Below are 13,176 nucleotides of genomic sequence, written 5' to 3'. Positions count from 1 at the left end.
TTTCTCTCTCTGAGGCAGAATCTAAACACTACCAGTTTGTGTCCACAAACACTGTTTGTCAATTTGCAAGTAATTTATTTTGAATTCCGTGGCATGTATGGGACCTTGTGTATTTCTGCATCCCTTGGAATCTCTCACTGATTTGCCTTCCAGTCCTCCGCATAAAGTCCACCCTTCATTAGTGACAATAATCAGGCAATGGTCTGAAGCTTAAAGAGGAGAGATCCAGGTTGGACATAAGGAAGAAGTTCTTTCCTGTGAGGGTGGTGAGATGCTGGAACAGTTTGCGCAGAGATGTTGGGGATGCCCCCTCCCTGTAAATCTTCAAGACCAGGTTGGAGGGTGCCTTAAGCAACCCGGTCTAGTGGGAGGTGTCCCTGCCCATACAAGGCTGTTGGAACTAGATGATCTTCAAGGTCCCTTCCAACGCAAACCATTCTATGATTCTATGATTTCCAGCAGAGCTGGCAGTCAGCAGCTCATGGTAGGCTGCAAAACCCACAAGAAGACAGAGCTTAGGTCGTCTCCACTTTACAGATCCTACTGAGATCAGTGGCTAAGGTGGATCATTTGGAGGATGTTCAAGTATTTCTGGAGGACATGTAATCTCAGTGGAGTCAGGTTTGGGGTGCCTATTTGTATTTGTGGCAGTACCAGCTTTTTTTCCTACTGAAATGCTTGTTGTCCTGTAGCCTTGGTTGATATATACAGACCAAACTAAAGGTGGCATTGCCATTTATCAGGTGTTAGGAGGTGGGAAGATATAGATGTTACAATTCAGAGGTACTGGTATAGATGACTTATAATCTGAAAATTATCTCTTGGTTAGTCATTTATTTACATTCATGCACTGAATAGACTTTGTCTCCCTTTCTTCATTTTTTCTTGTCTTTTGGAAGGTCTGTTGTGCAGTATCCAGAGCTGCACAGTCACATCCCTGCTTGCCATTTCTGGGACCAGAGTGAACCAAGACTTTTTGTATGTGAAGCAATTCCTGAAGCAGGCCTCCAACCTCCAGAGCAGAAGAAAAACCAGACTGAGAGCACAGTAGGATCTTTTTGTTTGTTTTACCTTGCTCGACATGATGTTCTTCCTATCTGAGTAATATGGGTGAACTGATAATCTAGAGGTTTGATACTCTCCTTTTTAAATAAATAATGCAGATTTTATATCTCAAGTCCACTTTTAGCTGCAAGAATTAGTTTGATAGAGTAGAAGGGACCCTACTATTAAGGTGAATAGTGGAGTACATTATTCTCACCCCATTCCTACCACCTTCTGCTTTGCTCAACAGACATTGTACATCTTTGTAGTACTTCCCAAATTGTCTCTATGGTCTTTTTTACCTCAGAAAAAATGTTTTATTGATCAGAAACAATCTAATAAGAGATTTCTTTCATCATACCAATAGTTCTTCCCTGCTTCCTCTGCTATTGTGCTCTGTCCTTGCCATTTTGTCTGTACAGAACTGCCTGTCCTGCATAAAGGTTCCATTGATTGAAATGCCCATGTTGACTTGAAGTTTTCTGATTCATGTATGATTTTAGTTAAACCTCTTCCAGTTGGAGATTGAAAGCTCTTTGTTTCTTTTGTTGGTTGAAACAACTTTAGAAAAATCATGGGAAGATCAAGGTAGAAAGGAGGAATGGAACTGGGAAGTCTCAAAATACTTTGCTAGGGTCTTCTAGCAAAGAACTCTTCAATCTAATATTCTTAATACAAACAAGTAAAAATGTTTGGCTTCTACATATAGTAGAAAAAAAAAGATACTAAAGTAGTGAAACTTACTTTTTGGTCCTCATTCAACAACTTTTAACTGTGTGCTTATCCTTTAGGAAATGGGAGATCTGGTTAACTCTAGTTGGAAATAAATGCTTAATTTTACTTGAATCAGGTTAATATTTAATTTGTTACAGAAACTATTTTTGAATGGCTGGTATATTCCCTGCAAAATCAAACCAGTCAGTGAGCAAGTGTGGGGACTTATGTGGGGAAGAAGAAGAACCGTTTCCCACAGTGGGTGACATTATAATAGAAATAATATAGTATTGGAAAAAAAAAAAAAAAGCATTGTTCATAACAGTTGGGAGTATTTCTTTGACCTGGGACAGATCTGTCAGAGAGACTTCTTGAGTCTGTGGCCAAGGACTTCCCTCTTTATGGTTGATGAAGCTGGTTCCTGAAAGGCAGAGGTGGAGGTCCCTGTGCAGTGGGAACCAGCTGTGTAATGCTGAATGAATTGTAGAATTGTAGAATCATAGAACTATAGGGCTTGTAGGGGACCTCTGAAGATCATCCAGTCTGACCTTCCTGCTGCAGCAGGAACACCCAGGACAGGTCACACAGGAATATGTCCAGACAGGTCTTGAAAGTCTCCAGAGAAGGAGACTTCACAGCCTCTCTGGGCAGCCTGTCCCAGGGCTCTGTCACCCTCACAGCAAAGAAGTTTCTCCTCATATTGAGGTGGTACTTCTTGTGTTATCACTTGGTGCCGTTTCCCCTCGTCCTACCACAGGCACCACTGGACAGAGACTGGCCCAACCTTGACACCCACCCTGCAGATATTTATAGACATTAGTTAGATCCCTTCTTAGTCTTCTCTTCTCCAGACTAAACAGCCCCGGGTCTCTCAGCCTTTCCTCATCAGACATGTTCCAATCCCTTCATCATCCTTGTAGCCTCCATTGGGCTCTTCCCAGCATCTCTCTGTCCCTGTTGAACTGGGGAGCCCAGAACTGGGCACAACACTCCAGATGTGGTCTCACCAAGGCAGAGTAGAGGGGGAGGAGAGCCTCCCTTGACCTGCTGGCCACACTGTTCTTCATACATCCCAGGATACTCTTGTCTCTCTTGGCCACAAGGGCACATTGCTGTCCCAAGGATCACTTGTTGTCCACAAGTCATTGGCTGCTTCCTCTGCTGGGGAAATGTGCAGCTCTGCTGTCTGCAGCAGGTGTGTGCCTGTGAATGTATATGTCAAATTATTTTCAAGAGAAGGTTCTGCCAAGTGAATGTGGAAAATAAAACCAAAGTGAGAGAAGGATGTTGCAGCATAAAAACAAAACAATACTTTGCTTCCTTTTCCAGATGGATGTTTGGATTGTATCATTCTTTAGTACTGAAGAGCATGGCCTTTTGCTTCAGGACAGCTTTCCATTGCCTTCATCCTACCAGGTTCTTCTGGGCATAGAGGTGCCACACTATTACTTTGCAAAAAAGGTGAGGAAATCTTTCACAGTTCCTTCCCTTCCTGTAAGTTCAGACTTTTCACTGTGTAGGGATCAAAAGTAATAAAATTGAGGCTGGGATAAGTAGAGCAACTCCAGTGGCAGTTGAAAATGACAAAGATTGTTCTAATGTGGGTGTACTTGGAGGTTCATTGTACTGTATTGGCTTTTTGTGGGTATTGCAAACTGGGTGTGATGTTCAAGCATAAGAGAGACAGTAATTACCAGGTAAATCAATTAAAACAGAGATGTGAAAAAACCCAAATCTCTCTAATTTCTGTAACACGCCATGCCCATAGCAGATAAGGAGGCGACACGTGTCAACTTTATGTAGGTGACAAGACGGGGCATTTCCTGCTGGCTTCATCAGAAGCAACCCATTCCTTTGGTGGGATGGAGCTTAGTCCCCACCAATGCCAAAGAGAGTAAGGACACTCATCTTGCACTGTCACCCAGTGCCCATGAGCTACAAATACCAGGAGTGCACACTTCAACTTCTTGAACTTGAGTATGAATTCAGAATTGTTTGCACCTTAAGTGAATAATACCATGTATTCCATGCATACTGGTGGAAGTGAAGCCTGTTACCTACAGATTGGTTTTCTGGTTAAGCTCTGATCCAAGTTTCTTAGTGCCTGATAAGATGATGAGTTGCACTGCTTACTTCTTGTAGGGGGAGCTTTACAGACTTTGTTTATTTCTACCAAGGCATTTGTTTTTGTAAAATCTGCAGGAACTTAATATTAATGAGACTTCTAATCCTCTAAATCTTCTGAATAAGACAGGTCAGTGTGATCATATGCATCTAATTTCTTGTGGTTTAGGAGCAGTCTTTAACAGGGAGATTTATCTAGAAGTTTTTCTACCTGATGTATTTAGATTCAGAGCAGTGCTTTGCAATTTACCCCTTTCCAAAGCACTGACTGTTGTAATTCTTTCTATGCAGAACAGCTTTTAGAGTTGCACTCTGTTTTACTTTCCTTTTTCCCTTAATTTGAAAGGTCAAAGGTGATCTGCTGCATTTTCTAATCTTTCTTTTGACACTTCCATCTTGTCTCATGCTATTTTACTTTGATATTGTCTCTTTTTTTTCTTCCTTGTTTTCCCCCTCCCCTCTAACTGTATGGATCATTGCTGCCATTAGTTGTTTTTTCGGAGGGGATGTGCTTATAAGCCTGTAAGTATCTGCCTTATTTTGCTCCTGTTCATCCTCTGCTTCATTCTTTGCTTTTCTCTCCTCTGTTGCCATTTTCTTTCCTCAGTAGGTTACTATATCTAAATGGCTAAATCACCTGTTGTATAATGATCAATTTTGCAAACGTGCTTTAGTGTATGAGCAGAACTTGAAATACAAGCAAGTTGATGCAGTGAGTCTGTTCTGACCAAGTTTCATTTCAGGGTTTCTCTTTATTAATTGTAATGTCTTTTCTGTCGTGGTTCTGGAAATTCCCCAGATTGTAGACAAATGCATTTGCACTTTTGATTCCTGTCTTTTACTGTATCTAATACTTGCATTGTGTAATAATATAATAATTTTTAATTGGCTTCTGCTAATCTTTAGTTATCTCACTGTACTATTGGGGTAGAGTGCATGTGAAATCTCATGTCTTTCATGACTCAGATGATCTTTCACTGTGTTTGGCATGTGAAAGTTTCCTTGTTGCACTCCAGACAGATTATTTTATATTATCTTTATTCTTTTTTCTGACTGATGGTTAAATTGCTTTGAGCTGCCTTTTAGTGACTGGTGGAAGTATCACTGGTGCTCCAGAGCCTCCAGAACTGCCAGTTATATGGGGGATGGTTTAAATTTGAGCTTTAATATTCATAAGCTCCACATGAAGGCAAGAATAAAAAACTTGGTCTATGGAGTTAACTTTCAGAATAGCAGACTCGGTTTTGAGAAGAGACAAACTTTAGTGAAATGTTTATCTACATATTCAGCAATCTGTGATCTTAAAATAATAGTTGCTGTTCTAGTAATATTTACAATGATGATAATGATAATAATGATGATAATTATAATGATAATAATAATATAAAAGGAGGCTGCCTCTCCTGTGGTATTTTACCAATCTCCAAGCTATCACTGACCTACTGTGATTGTTCTTCATGATAATCTAATCTCTTCTATGACATTTCACATTTTGGGGCATTTTCCAGGAAGTTCTGAAATGTTGAAACTGTGGTCACTATTGATCATGGTCCTGCAGACATAGAAAACTTGGACTGTAGTGGAAGTAATGTAATAATTACACATACAGAGGAGTAAGCTTCAACCTCCTTGATACCTAAAAGGTAACATTCTCATTTTAGCTGGGAGAAACTGAGAAAGGACAAGGGGATTCTGGCTCAATAACGGTCTCTCAGATGGTTGCCAGAAGACCCCTGAGAGATTTCATTGGACTGGGAGACTGTGATAAGACTACCCAGGATGCCATGCTGAACTTCAGCTTCTATCTGACTGCTGGAGACATGGATGAGGCCTTCAAATCCATCAAGCTGATAAAAAGGTATCATAACTACTTCTATGTCTTTCTTTATGGGTACAGTTTGGTTTTGTTAAAATTTTTTACAAAGTTTTTATTCTCTTAAATTCTCCTTACACTTTTCCTCTTTCATTTCATTCTCCCTTTAGTTAACAAGATGAAATATCTTTATCTTACAGAAATTTTAATGTCTTCTCTATTAATTCTTTGTCTACAAGATGTTGCAAGATCTGTGGATTCTTTTTCAGTAAATGTTGAAAATGGTTGATAACAAGCAAACTTATTTTATGTATGAATGGCAAAAATCTCATGACTAGAAGGAAATGAACATTTACAACTTTATTTATACATCTAAAATAATCACAGTAACACTGAGTATTACAAATTTACCCATCACATAGCTGATTTTAAAATTTAAATGTACATTATTATAATATGGATATTGCAATATTAGAAGAAATAATATAATGTCTTTTAAATATTCCAATATTTTATTTTAAAAAACCCTGCAATTAATCGTAGCATATTATTTCTAGAAAATACTTTCCAGAAAGTAATGCAGGCAAATGGATACAAATCTTAGTTGGTTTTTACAAACCTACTGCTAGAAGAAACTCTTTTTCAGCTTCACGGTATTGTACTCTGATAGTCTAGAATAATGGAGTTGTTCTAGAGCATCAGTCTCTGCAGAATGTTGCTCACTTTGAAAATGGTGCAGAGCTGCACTTGGGATTGAGTTTCTTGTTACATCAGAACTGAGTGCAGAACAGAATTCAAGAGCCAGCTTGATGATCACATGTTAACAAGGTGTGGAAAAGAATGGTGGAAATATTGGCAAAGCAGAGAAGCTGTTTGCTCAGCTGGGGGCGACACAACCGTCCTAAAGAATGTGTAACATTCACAGCTTATGGTCCTTCAAACCGATCAATAACTCTGCTCAGAGCAGCATCCTTAGTGTTTTTAAACATCTGTCGTTGCTTCTAGTTCCTGTATCCCAAATATTTCTGCATTATAGTTTCTGACCTGTTGTTTTTCTGCCTACAAATTCCATGCATGTGAGTTGGAAGCCCATGTGCTTCCAGGGTCAGGCTTATCCACTTCCAAAGATACTCTTTTTCATCTCATTACTGTAGTAAGTGACCAGGCAGGTCTTTTTTAAATCTCATGCTTAAGTCCTCTGTGTCTTAGTCTCCAGAATTTGTGTGCTTGAGTGGCAGTAACATCCTCTAATATTTACTGTGGTATGTGCGTGTGGGCTTTGCTGGGCAGAGTTGGGTGTCCTGACATAGCATTCTAATCTGAAAATGTCACAGCAAATGTTAAAGCACACTGGGAAGAAAAAAAAATAATTTGGGCTGAAATATCTACTCTTAACCATTGCTTCCAATAATGTCAGTTAGCAGTATCTTGTATTTATTAGGAAGTCCAGGTGACCTGCTTGTGGAGGTACTTTGTCTCACGGTAACACTGAAGCAGATCTTTCAGCAGCCTGTGGCCTGTTCTAGCTGTGTACCCTTTTCATGGCATGTCTGTTTACATATAGGATAAACCAAACTCTTTATCTCAGGACACAAAATAAGTGTCTGAAAAAATGCAGCTTCATTCTTCTGCGTTCCTTTTACACCTTGAGTCGTCAGAGCTGCTTTTGCTTGTGGCTGCCTGGGCTGTGCTGTGGATGTTGCAGCTCCTGCAAGTTCCTCAAAGAGAGGTGGATGGAAGGACTGAAGAGTCATGACATTTAAGCAGCTGTTCTATTAATCACTTATTCTATAGTGAGTTTTCTGCTCTCTCAGACTGCCTGTTAACTCCAAAGCTATTGTCACTGGTCTCCTATGGCTTTTTACATTATTATTAGGGAGAAGGATAACTTCATGCAGACAGAGAAAATGTGTTTGGTTGCCTCTTTCCTCTATTCTCATTGCTTACACTCTGTGTCTGCTACAGCTGACTCTGCTGGCATGGAGCTGTGATGCTCTGTCAGGATTCTGACAATCCAACATTCTATGCTGTACAGCAGAGGGAGAGGGCAATATAATATAATATATATAAAATTATGTGGTTTATACATATATATAAAGATGGAGCCCATCCAAATACTAATTGAGGGCCTCTGCCCACAAGAATGAGCTTTGTGATGTCTTGCAACCCTTAGTTTTAAATTATAGTACATATTTCTAGAAAACAACTCCAATGCAAATCTCCTTGGAGATCTTTCCCCTGTCAAGCCCACTCCTTCACTCAGCACGGTGACTCCACGTAGTCGTTCTCCAGTCCCCGGCGAAACCGAGCGGTCAGGGTACGGCTGATGACGATGACCCGGGGGGCCATGCAGTCCTCACGCCGGTGGAGGATGTTCCATATGAGGATGGCAGCTGCCAGTGTGGCCAAAAGACATGCTCCGATGTTCAGATAGCAAGACCACGAGAGGTTGGTGTATGGTCCGATGCGGTAGAAGGTCACCAGTCCTATAACCAGAACAAAACCTGCAAGGAGAAGGTCAGAATTGTTTTTAAGGAGTTATTCTCTTGCGTTTCTGTAGTGGCAAGATGCCACAGGCCAATGTTCAGGAGACTGTGAAGCCTTTCCAGGGATCTGCTTGAGAGAGTCCAATGGAGGCTCTGAGGATGATGAAGGGACTGGAACACCTGCCTGATGAGGAAAGGCTGAGAGACCTGGGGCTGTTCAATCTAGAGAGGAGAAGACTTGAGGGGGCATCTAATTAATGTCTATAAGTACACGAGGGCATCAAGAAGGCAGGACAAGCTCTTGTCACTTGTGCCCTGGGACAGGACGAGGGGCAGTGTATTCAAACTGGAGCCCAGGAAGTTCCACCTCAACATGAGGAAGAACTTCTTACCTGTGAGGGTGACAGAGCCCTGGGACAGGCTGCCCAGAGAGGTGGTGGAGTCTCCTCCGGAGACTTTCAAGACCTGTCTGGATGTATTTCTGAGTGATCTGCCCTAGTTTTGGTCCTGCTCCAGCAGGGGGGTTGGATGATCTTCGGAGGTCCCATTCTGTGATTCTGCAATATTCTGTGATTCCAGCCCTGTTATGATGTGCTGCATGAGTTCTGGAAAGAATATTAAGGCACAATGATTGTTTGCAAAGACTGAGTGCCTGAAGTGGTGTCTCGATGTTAGGTTTAAATCTGTTCCCTCTGATTTAAATTTCTTACGCCCACTTTGCTGTATTTCATATTGGGTTTTTCCCCCCATCTTCCTGTCTCACTTAAACAGATGTCCTCTTTCTTATTCCCATTGCCAACACAGAAAATGGGTATATTAATGATGACAATTTGAGTATATTATGGGTATAATAATGGGTATATTAATTATAATAATGCAAATCTTTTATTTAGAATATGATACACTTATGCTGAAATTTAAAAATGTTTACTTATGGCAGGCCACTATTGTGAACTGCCAATATGATGAGTAGCTAAATATTTCACAGGTATAATTAAAACTAAGGGAAGGTGAAATAAATGGGACTTTATGGTCCTACTTTTTCTGTGCTGAAAGAAAGGTGTGATGAGGCAGGAATAGCTTCCAGAAGCTACCAAAGGCAAGGTTCCCTTCCTCACCTAAGCACAGTATTAAGTTTGCTAAGAGGCAGGTAATGGTAGAGCAATAACACTGCACTGGTCTAGGATTTCCATCCAGATGTCACAATGTGATTTCCAGAAAAAGCTGGGAAAAATATTTTCCACATTGTTTCTGGTAGACACCCCTGATAAATAGCAGTTATTTCAGAGATGAGCTGGGTGACTTTTCTAGATGTGCAGTAGGTGCATATTAGGACAAGGGCCAGAATCTGTATCCCTTGACTCCTGTTTTCTAAGATTGGCTTTTCCCTGGAGGATGCATGAAGGGGCACACACAGTTACTTTTCTGGCCTCTGTTTCTTGTATTAGTCTAACTTCCTGTCCCTACGCTCAATTAAATGACTTTTTAGCTTTTTAAGAGAAGTAGTTTATGCAAGTGGTGAGACCCTGGCCCAGGTTGCCCAGGGAAGCTGTGGCTGCCCCATCCCTGGCAGTGTTCAAGGGCAGGTTGGATGGGGCTTGGAGCAGCCTGGGCTGGTGGGAGGTGTCCCTGCCCATGCAGGGGGGTTGGAACTAGATGATCTTTAAGGTCCCTTCAAACCCAAACCAGTCTGGGATTCTATGATTCTATGTGATTATATTGAAACAAACATACAAATATGCCTCACTCAAAACCAGGTTTTCTCTTTGTTCTCCAACACACTTCCTTCACCACTACTGTAACACAAGAAAATAACACTGACAAAAGAAACCCTTCGTGGGGGAAGGCTAGAAGAAACAAAGGCCTGTGAACAGCTGGGGGTTTCTAGAGACCATTTGCCAAAGCTCACCGGCAAGAACAAGTCGGGCAAGTCAGTCCTAGTGGCTGCAGGCTGTTTCTCAGCAAGGCACCCTGCTTGCAAACACTGTTACCACAGATCTGTGGCACTGCTTTCAAATGATGTGACACCTGGCTCAGGTCCTTGGTTTTCCATGAAAGAGCACATCCTGAGCGTACCTTGTATAAACCAAGCAGTGAGTGAGTATCAATTCTGGAGGTCTCTTGTATCCTCAGCTCTCTTGTGTCTACCTAGGAGGTGGTTTGTAACTCAGTTGTTTGCTACACATTCTCCTCCTGAAGTAGCACTGTCCCACAGATGGCATGTACCAGAGAGGGTCTGAAATGAGGCACCTCTTCCTAAGGATATGTGAGGAGGAAATGGGTTCTTGGAGGAGGAGTAGCTCTTTCCTGCTCTTTCACCACTCTGCAGTAGCCTTTACTGTGAAAAAAGTACAGCTGTCCTCTGAACAGTTTTAGACAATTGATAACTCCTTGATTTTGTCAGTAAGTCTAGTAGGTACTTAATGGTTCAGCTTAGTTATTAATGACTAAATTTCATTTAGGAAAGATGTGGCCACATGGAGCACAGTTGAGTTGCAGAAGTCACTTATCTGTAAAATGTTGGAATGCCCAAATTGAGTCTGCAGGCTTGTTTAGGAGGCCTGTTTAATGTTAGCCAAGTTGGAGATCCCAATAAGTAGATAGTCACCTAGCATTCCTTCAAAGTATACAGTTTTGAAAGTTGCTTCTTGGCTCCCATTCAAAAAAAGCACTGAGTTATAGCTGAGGTATAATTGTGAAGTTGTGCTTTTGACAAATGAAGCTAGAATCTTTGAATTAGGTTTTTTTTCCCCTGTAATCACTATTGGATGACATACTTTCTATTAGATTATGTATGCTTTTTAAAATCCTGGTCTCCTGAAGCCAGACAGATATTTTTCTACATCCTTGGATGGACTGTTGAAGGCCTGTCTTTATCTGTCTTTGAAGGAGTTAACAACTCTGTATATTCATATGCTTACCTCATCACCACATGAAAGTGGGGATGTTCTCTCCCTGTGCAATCAAAATCCTCACTGAAGTTTGCAGGTGTTTTTTCAGCATTCGCAGAACACTACTTTTGTCCCCAAAGTCACAGGTAATTGTGCTTTTCCTTTTCTGTATTGTTTCCTTGAATTCCTTTTGAGTTCTCATGACTTTGCTGTTGAGTGTTGTCTCTTTATTGTTAGCAGTAATGGCATACAAGAAGATTGCAGCAGAGCTGGGAAACAAAGTAATTTTCCCTCATTTCCAGTATCATTCTCCGAGTTCAGTTAGTCCTGAGCCACATGGCAGAGAAGAGAGGGGGAGATCAGGTCCTGTACTGTGGAATACATCACTATGATTAAACTCTCCTCTGAGATACTCAGTTTCCCATCTGCAGCACCAAGATGATAAAGCTTCTTTGTTTTGTTTTGTATTCCAGAGCTTTGGAAGCAGAATATGTTAGTTGTTGTGTGCCTATTGAGAATTTTTACATTGACTACTACATTTGAGGTCCTTAGGTCTTACAGGACAGCTACACACTTAGAGCACTTTGCTCTTTCACAGGTTGTAGTCCATTTTTCAAAGGATGATAGATACCAAATCTTTCATAAAGGGAGGAAATTAAGAGAAAGGGAGATTGATTGCATCTCCTGCAGCCCAGCTGTGGACCTACTGCTTTTCCTTCTGGTTTGAAGTTTGCAGGAAGGAGGGTATTAAGGTAGGAATCAAGAGACCCATCTCACTGCTGAGTCTGGCTTATGACAAAGCTTTGTGTGGTCAGTTTTACTTTTCAGTTTTCCTTTCAGAACTCTCTTCCAGTTCACATATACTTTCCCAGGGAATCTAAAAAGCATTGCATACATTAAAAATATGTGTGAAGCAAATACTAAACCCTTAAGCAGAAAGAGCTTTGAACCTAAGCTGTGTGTACCAGTGACTACTTACTTGGACCTCAAAGGGAGAGTTTAACAAGAGGCCACTTTACACTATCCTGTACCTTTTGAGGCTCTCATGGCAGAGGAAGCTGGGTCCAGCAGCACCAGTTACACCATTTACAGTTACACCAGATGCTATGTGGTGTCTTGCAGCTTAATTTCCAGTTACGGAATGGTGACTTGTGCTTTCCCACTGCAGGTTTACAGGTGTTTACCATTACCTCTAGCTTAGAGAAGTAAGGGATGATTAGCACTTCTAGTTTCCTCACTGAAAGTCAGGTCTGCTGGGAAAATCTTCTCTGGAGACTTGCAAGACCTGTTTGGACATGTTCCTGTGTGACCTGCTCTGCGTGTTCCTGCTGCATCAGGGGGGTTGGACTTGATGATCTTCAGAGGTCCCTTCCAACCCCTATGATTCTATGATTCTGTGATTCTACAAAAAACCTTTAGGGTTCTTGGTGCATGTGAGAGCTGGGCTCCCTTGGCATGGGCACTGCCCCAATCTTTGCTCATTTAGCCAAGGCAAGCAGCAGTTCCTTAACAGCAAAGTAGAATTAAATAAATCTTGGAGGAATATTTTCAATATTTAAACTTTATTCCAAATATGCAGCTTTTAATTAAATTACTTAGCTTTTTCTTTCTTGCTTATGTATAACTTATGGCCAGTTACTGTCCTAAAGGGCTACGTGCCTCCATGCCAGACCAGCACTTTCATGAGTTCCCTTCTGCCCGATGGAGCAATTCTCCACCAGGAGAATATACTAAGCTTCCTTACAGGTCCCAAAATAAAACTATGCTAGCAAGACTATTTCCCTTCACAGGCCCTTTGCCTGAACCCTGATCTAATGAGCAGCCAGTTGTGTGAGAGGCTTTCTCTCCTTCTGCAGTTCTGTGCCAGCATCTGGGTTGAGGGGACCTGGGCGATCCTGGGTTTGAGAGCTCCCCAACTTGGTCAGTAGCAGGAGTGAGTCACTGGAATTCTGGAGTGAAAAAACTAGGATGTGTTTAGAATACTTTTCTGCAGGCTAGACAGAAACTGACATTTAGGAAGACAGAAAAACATGAGAGAGGTGGGAGAGTTGGAAGCATGTTACTATGGAGAGTTTCCACAATGAGTTTTACAGTTCTGCCAGTG

At 41.4% G+C, this 13,176-nt stretch overlaps 2 protein-coding genes across 3 annotated transcripts in view; one reads left to right on the top strand and one right to left on the bottom strand.

Annotated features, from left to right (window-relative positions):
• IFT140 (intraflagellar transport 140) overlaps window positions 1-13,176 on the top strand; it is an 82,900-nt gene that overhangs the window by 24,259 nt on the left and 45,465 nt on the right. The window contains exons 16-19 of one of the 2 annotated variants that reach the window (XM_051632093.1): window positions 900-1,047; window positions 3,088-3,219; window positions 4,372-4,404; window positions 5,544-5,740. In XM_051632093.1, coding sequence (XP_051488053.1) covers window positions 900-1,047; window positions 3,088-3,219; window positions 4,372-4,404; window positions 5,544-5,740 — 510 coding nt within the window. The remainder of the gene's footprint in view (window positions 1-899; window positions 1,048-3,087; window positions 3,220-4,371; window positions 4,405-5,543; window positions 5,741-13,176) is intronic. The other variant, XM_051632094.1, reaches the window with a different exon arrangement.
• Window positions 6,041-13,176, bottom strand: part of TMEM204 (transmembrane protein 204) — a 32,752-nt gene continuing 25,616 nt past the window's right edge. Inside the window, exon 3 of the mRNA XM_051632096.1 lies at window positions 6,041-8,199. Within this exon, the coding sequence (XP_051488056.1) occupies window positions 7,955-8,199 (245 nt within the window). The 3' untranslated portion in view covers window positions 6,041-7,954. The remainder of the gene's footprint in view (window positions 8,200-13,176) is intronic.

This window comes from Apus apus, chromosome 14 (genome assembly GCF_020740795.1).
Source record: "Apus apus isolate bApuApu2 chromosome 14, bApuApu2.pri.cur, whole genome shotgun sequence".
NCBI classification, from domain to species: Eukaryota; Metazoa; Chordata; class Aves; order Apodiformes; family Apodidae; genus Apus; species Apus apus.
This window is presented reverse-complemented; position numbering and strand designations above follow the sequence as displayed.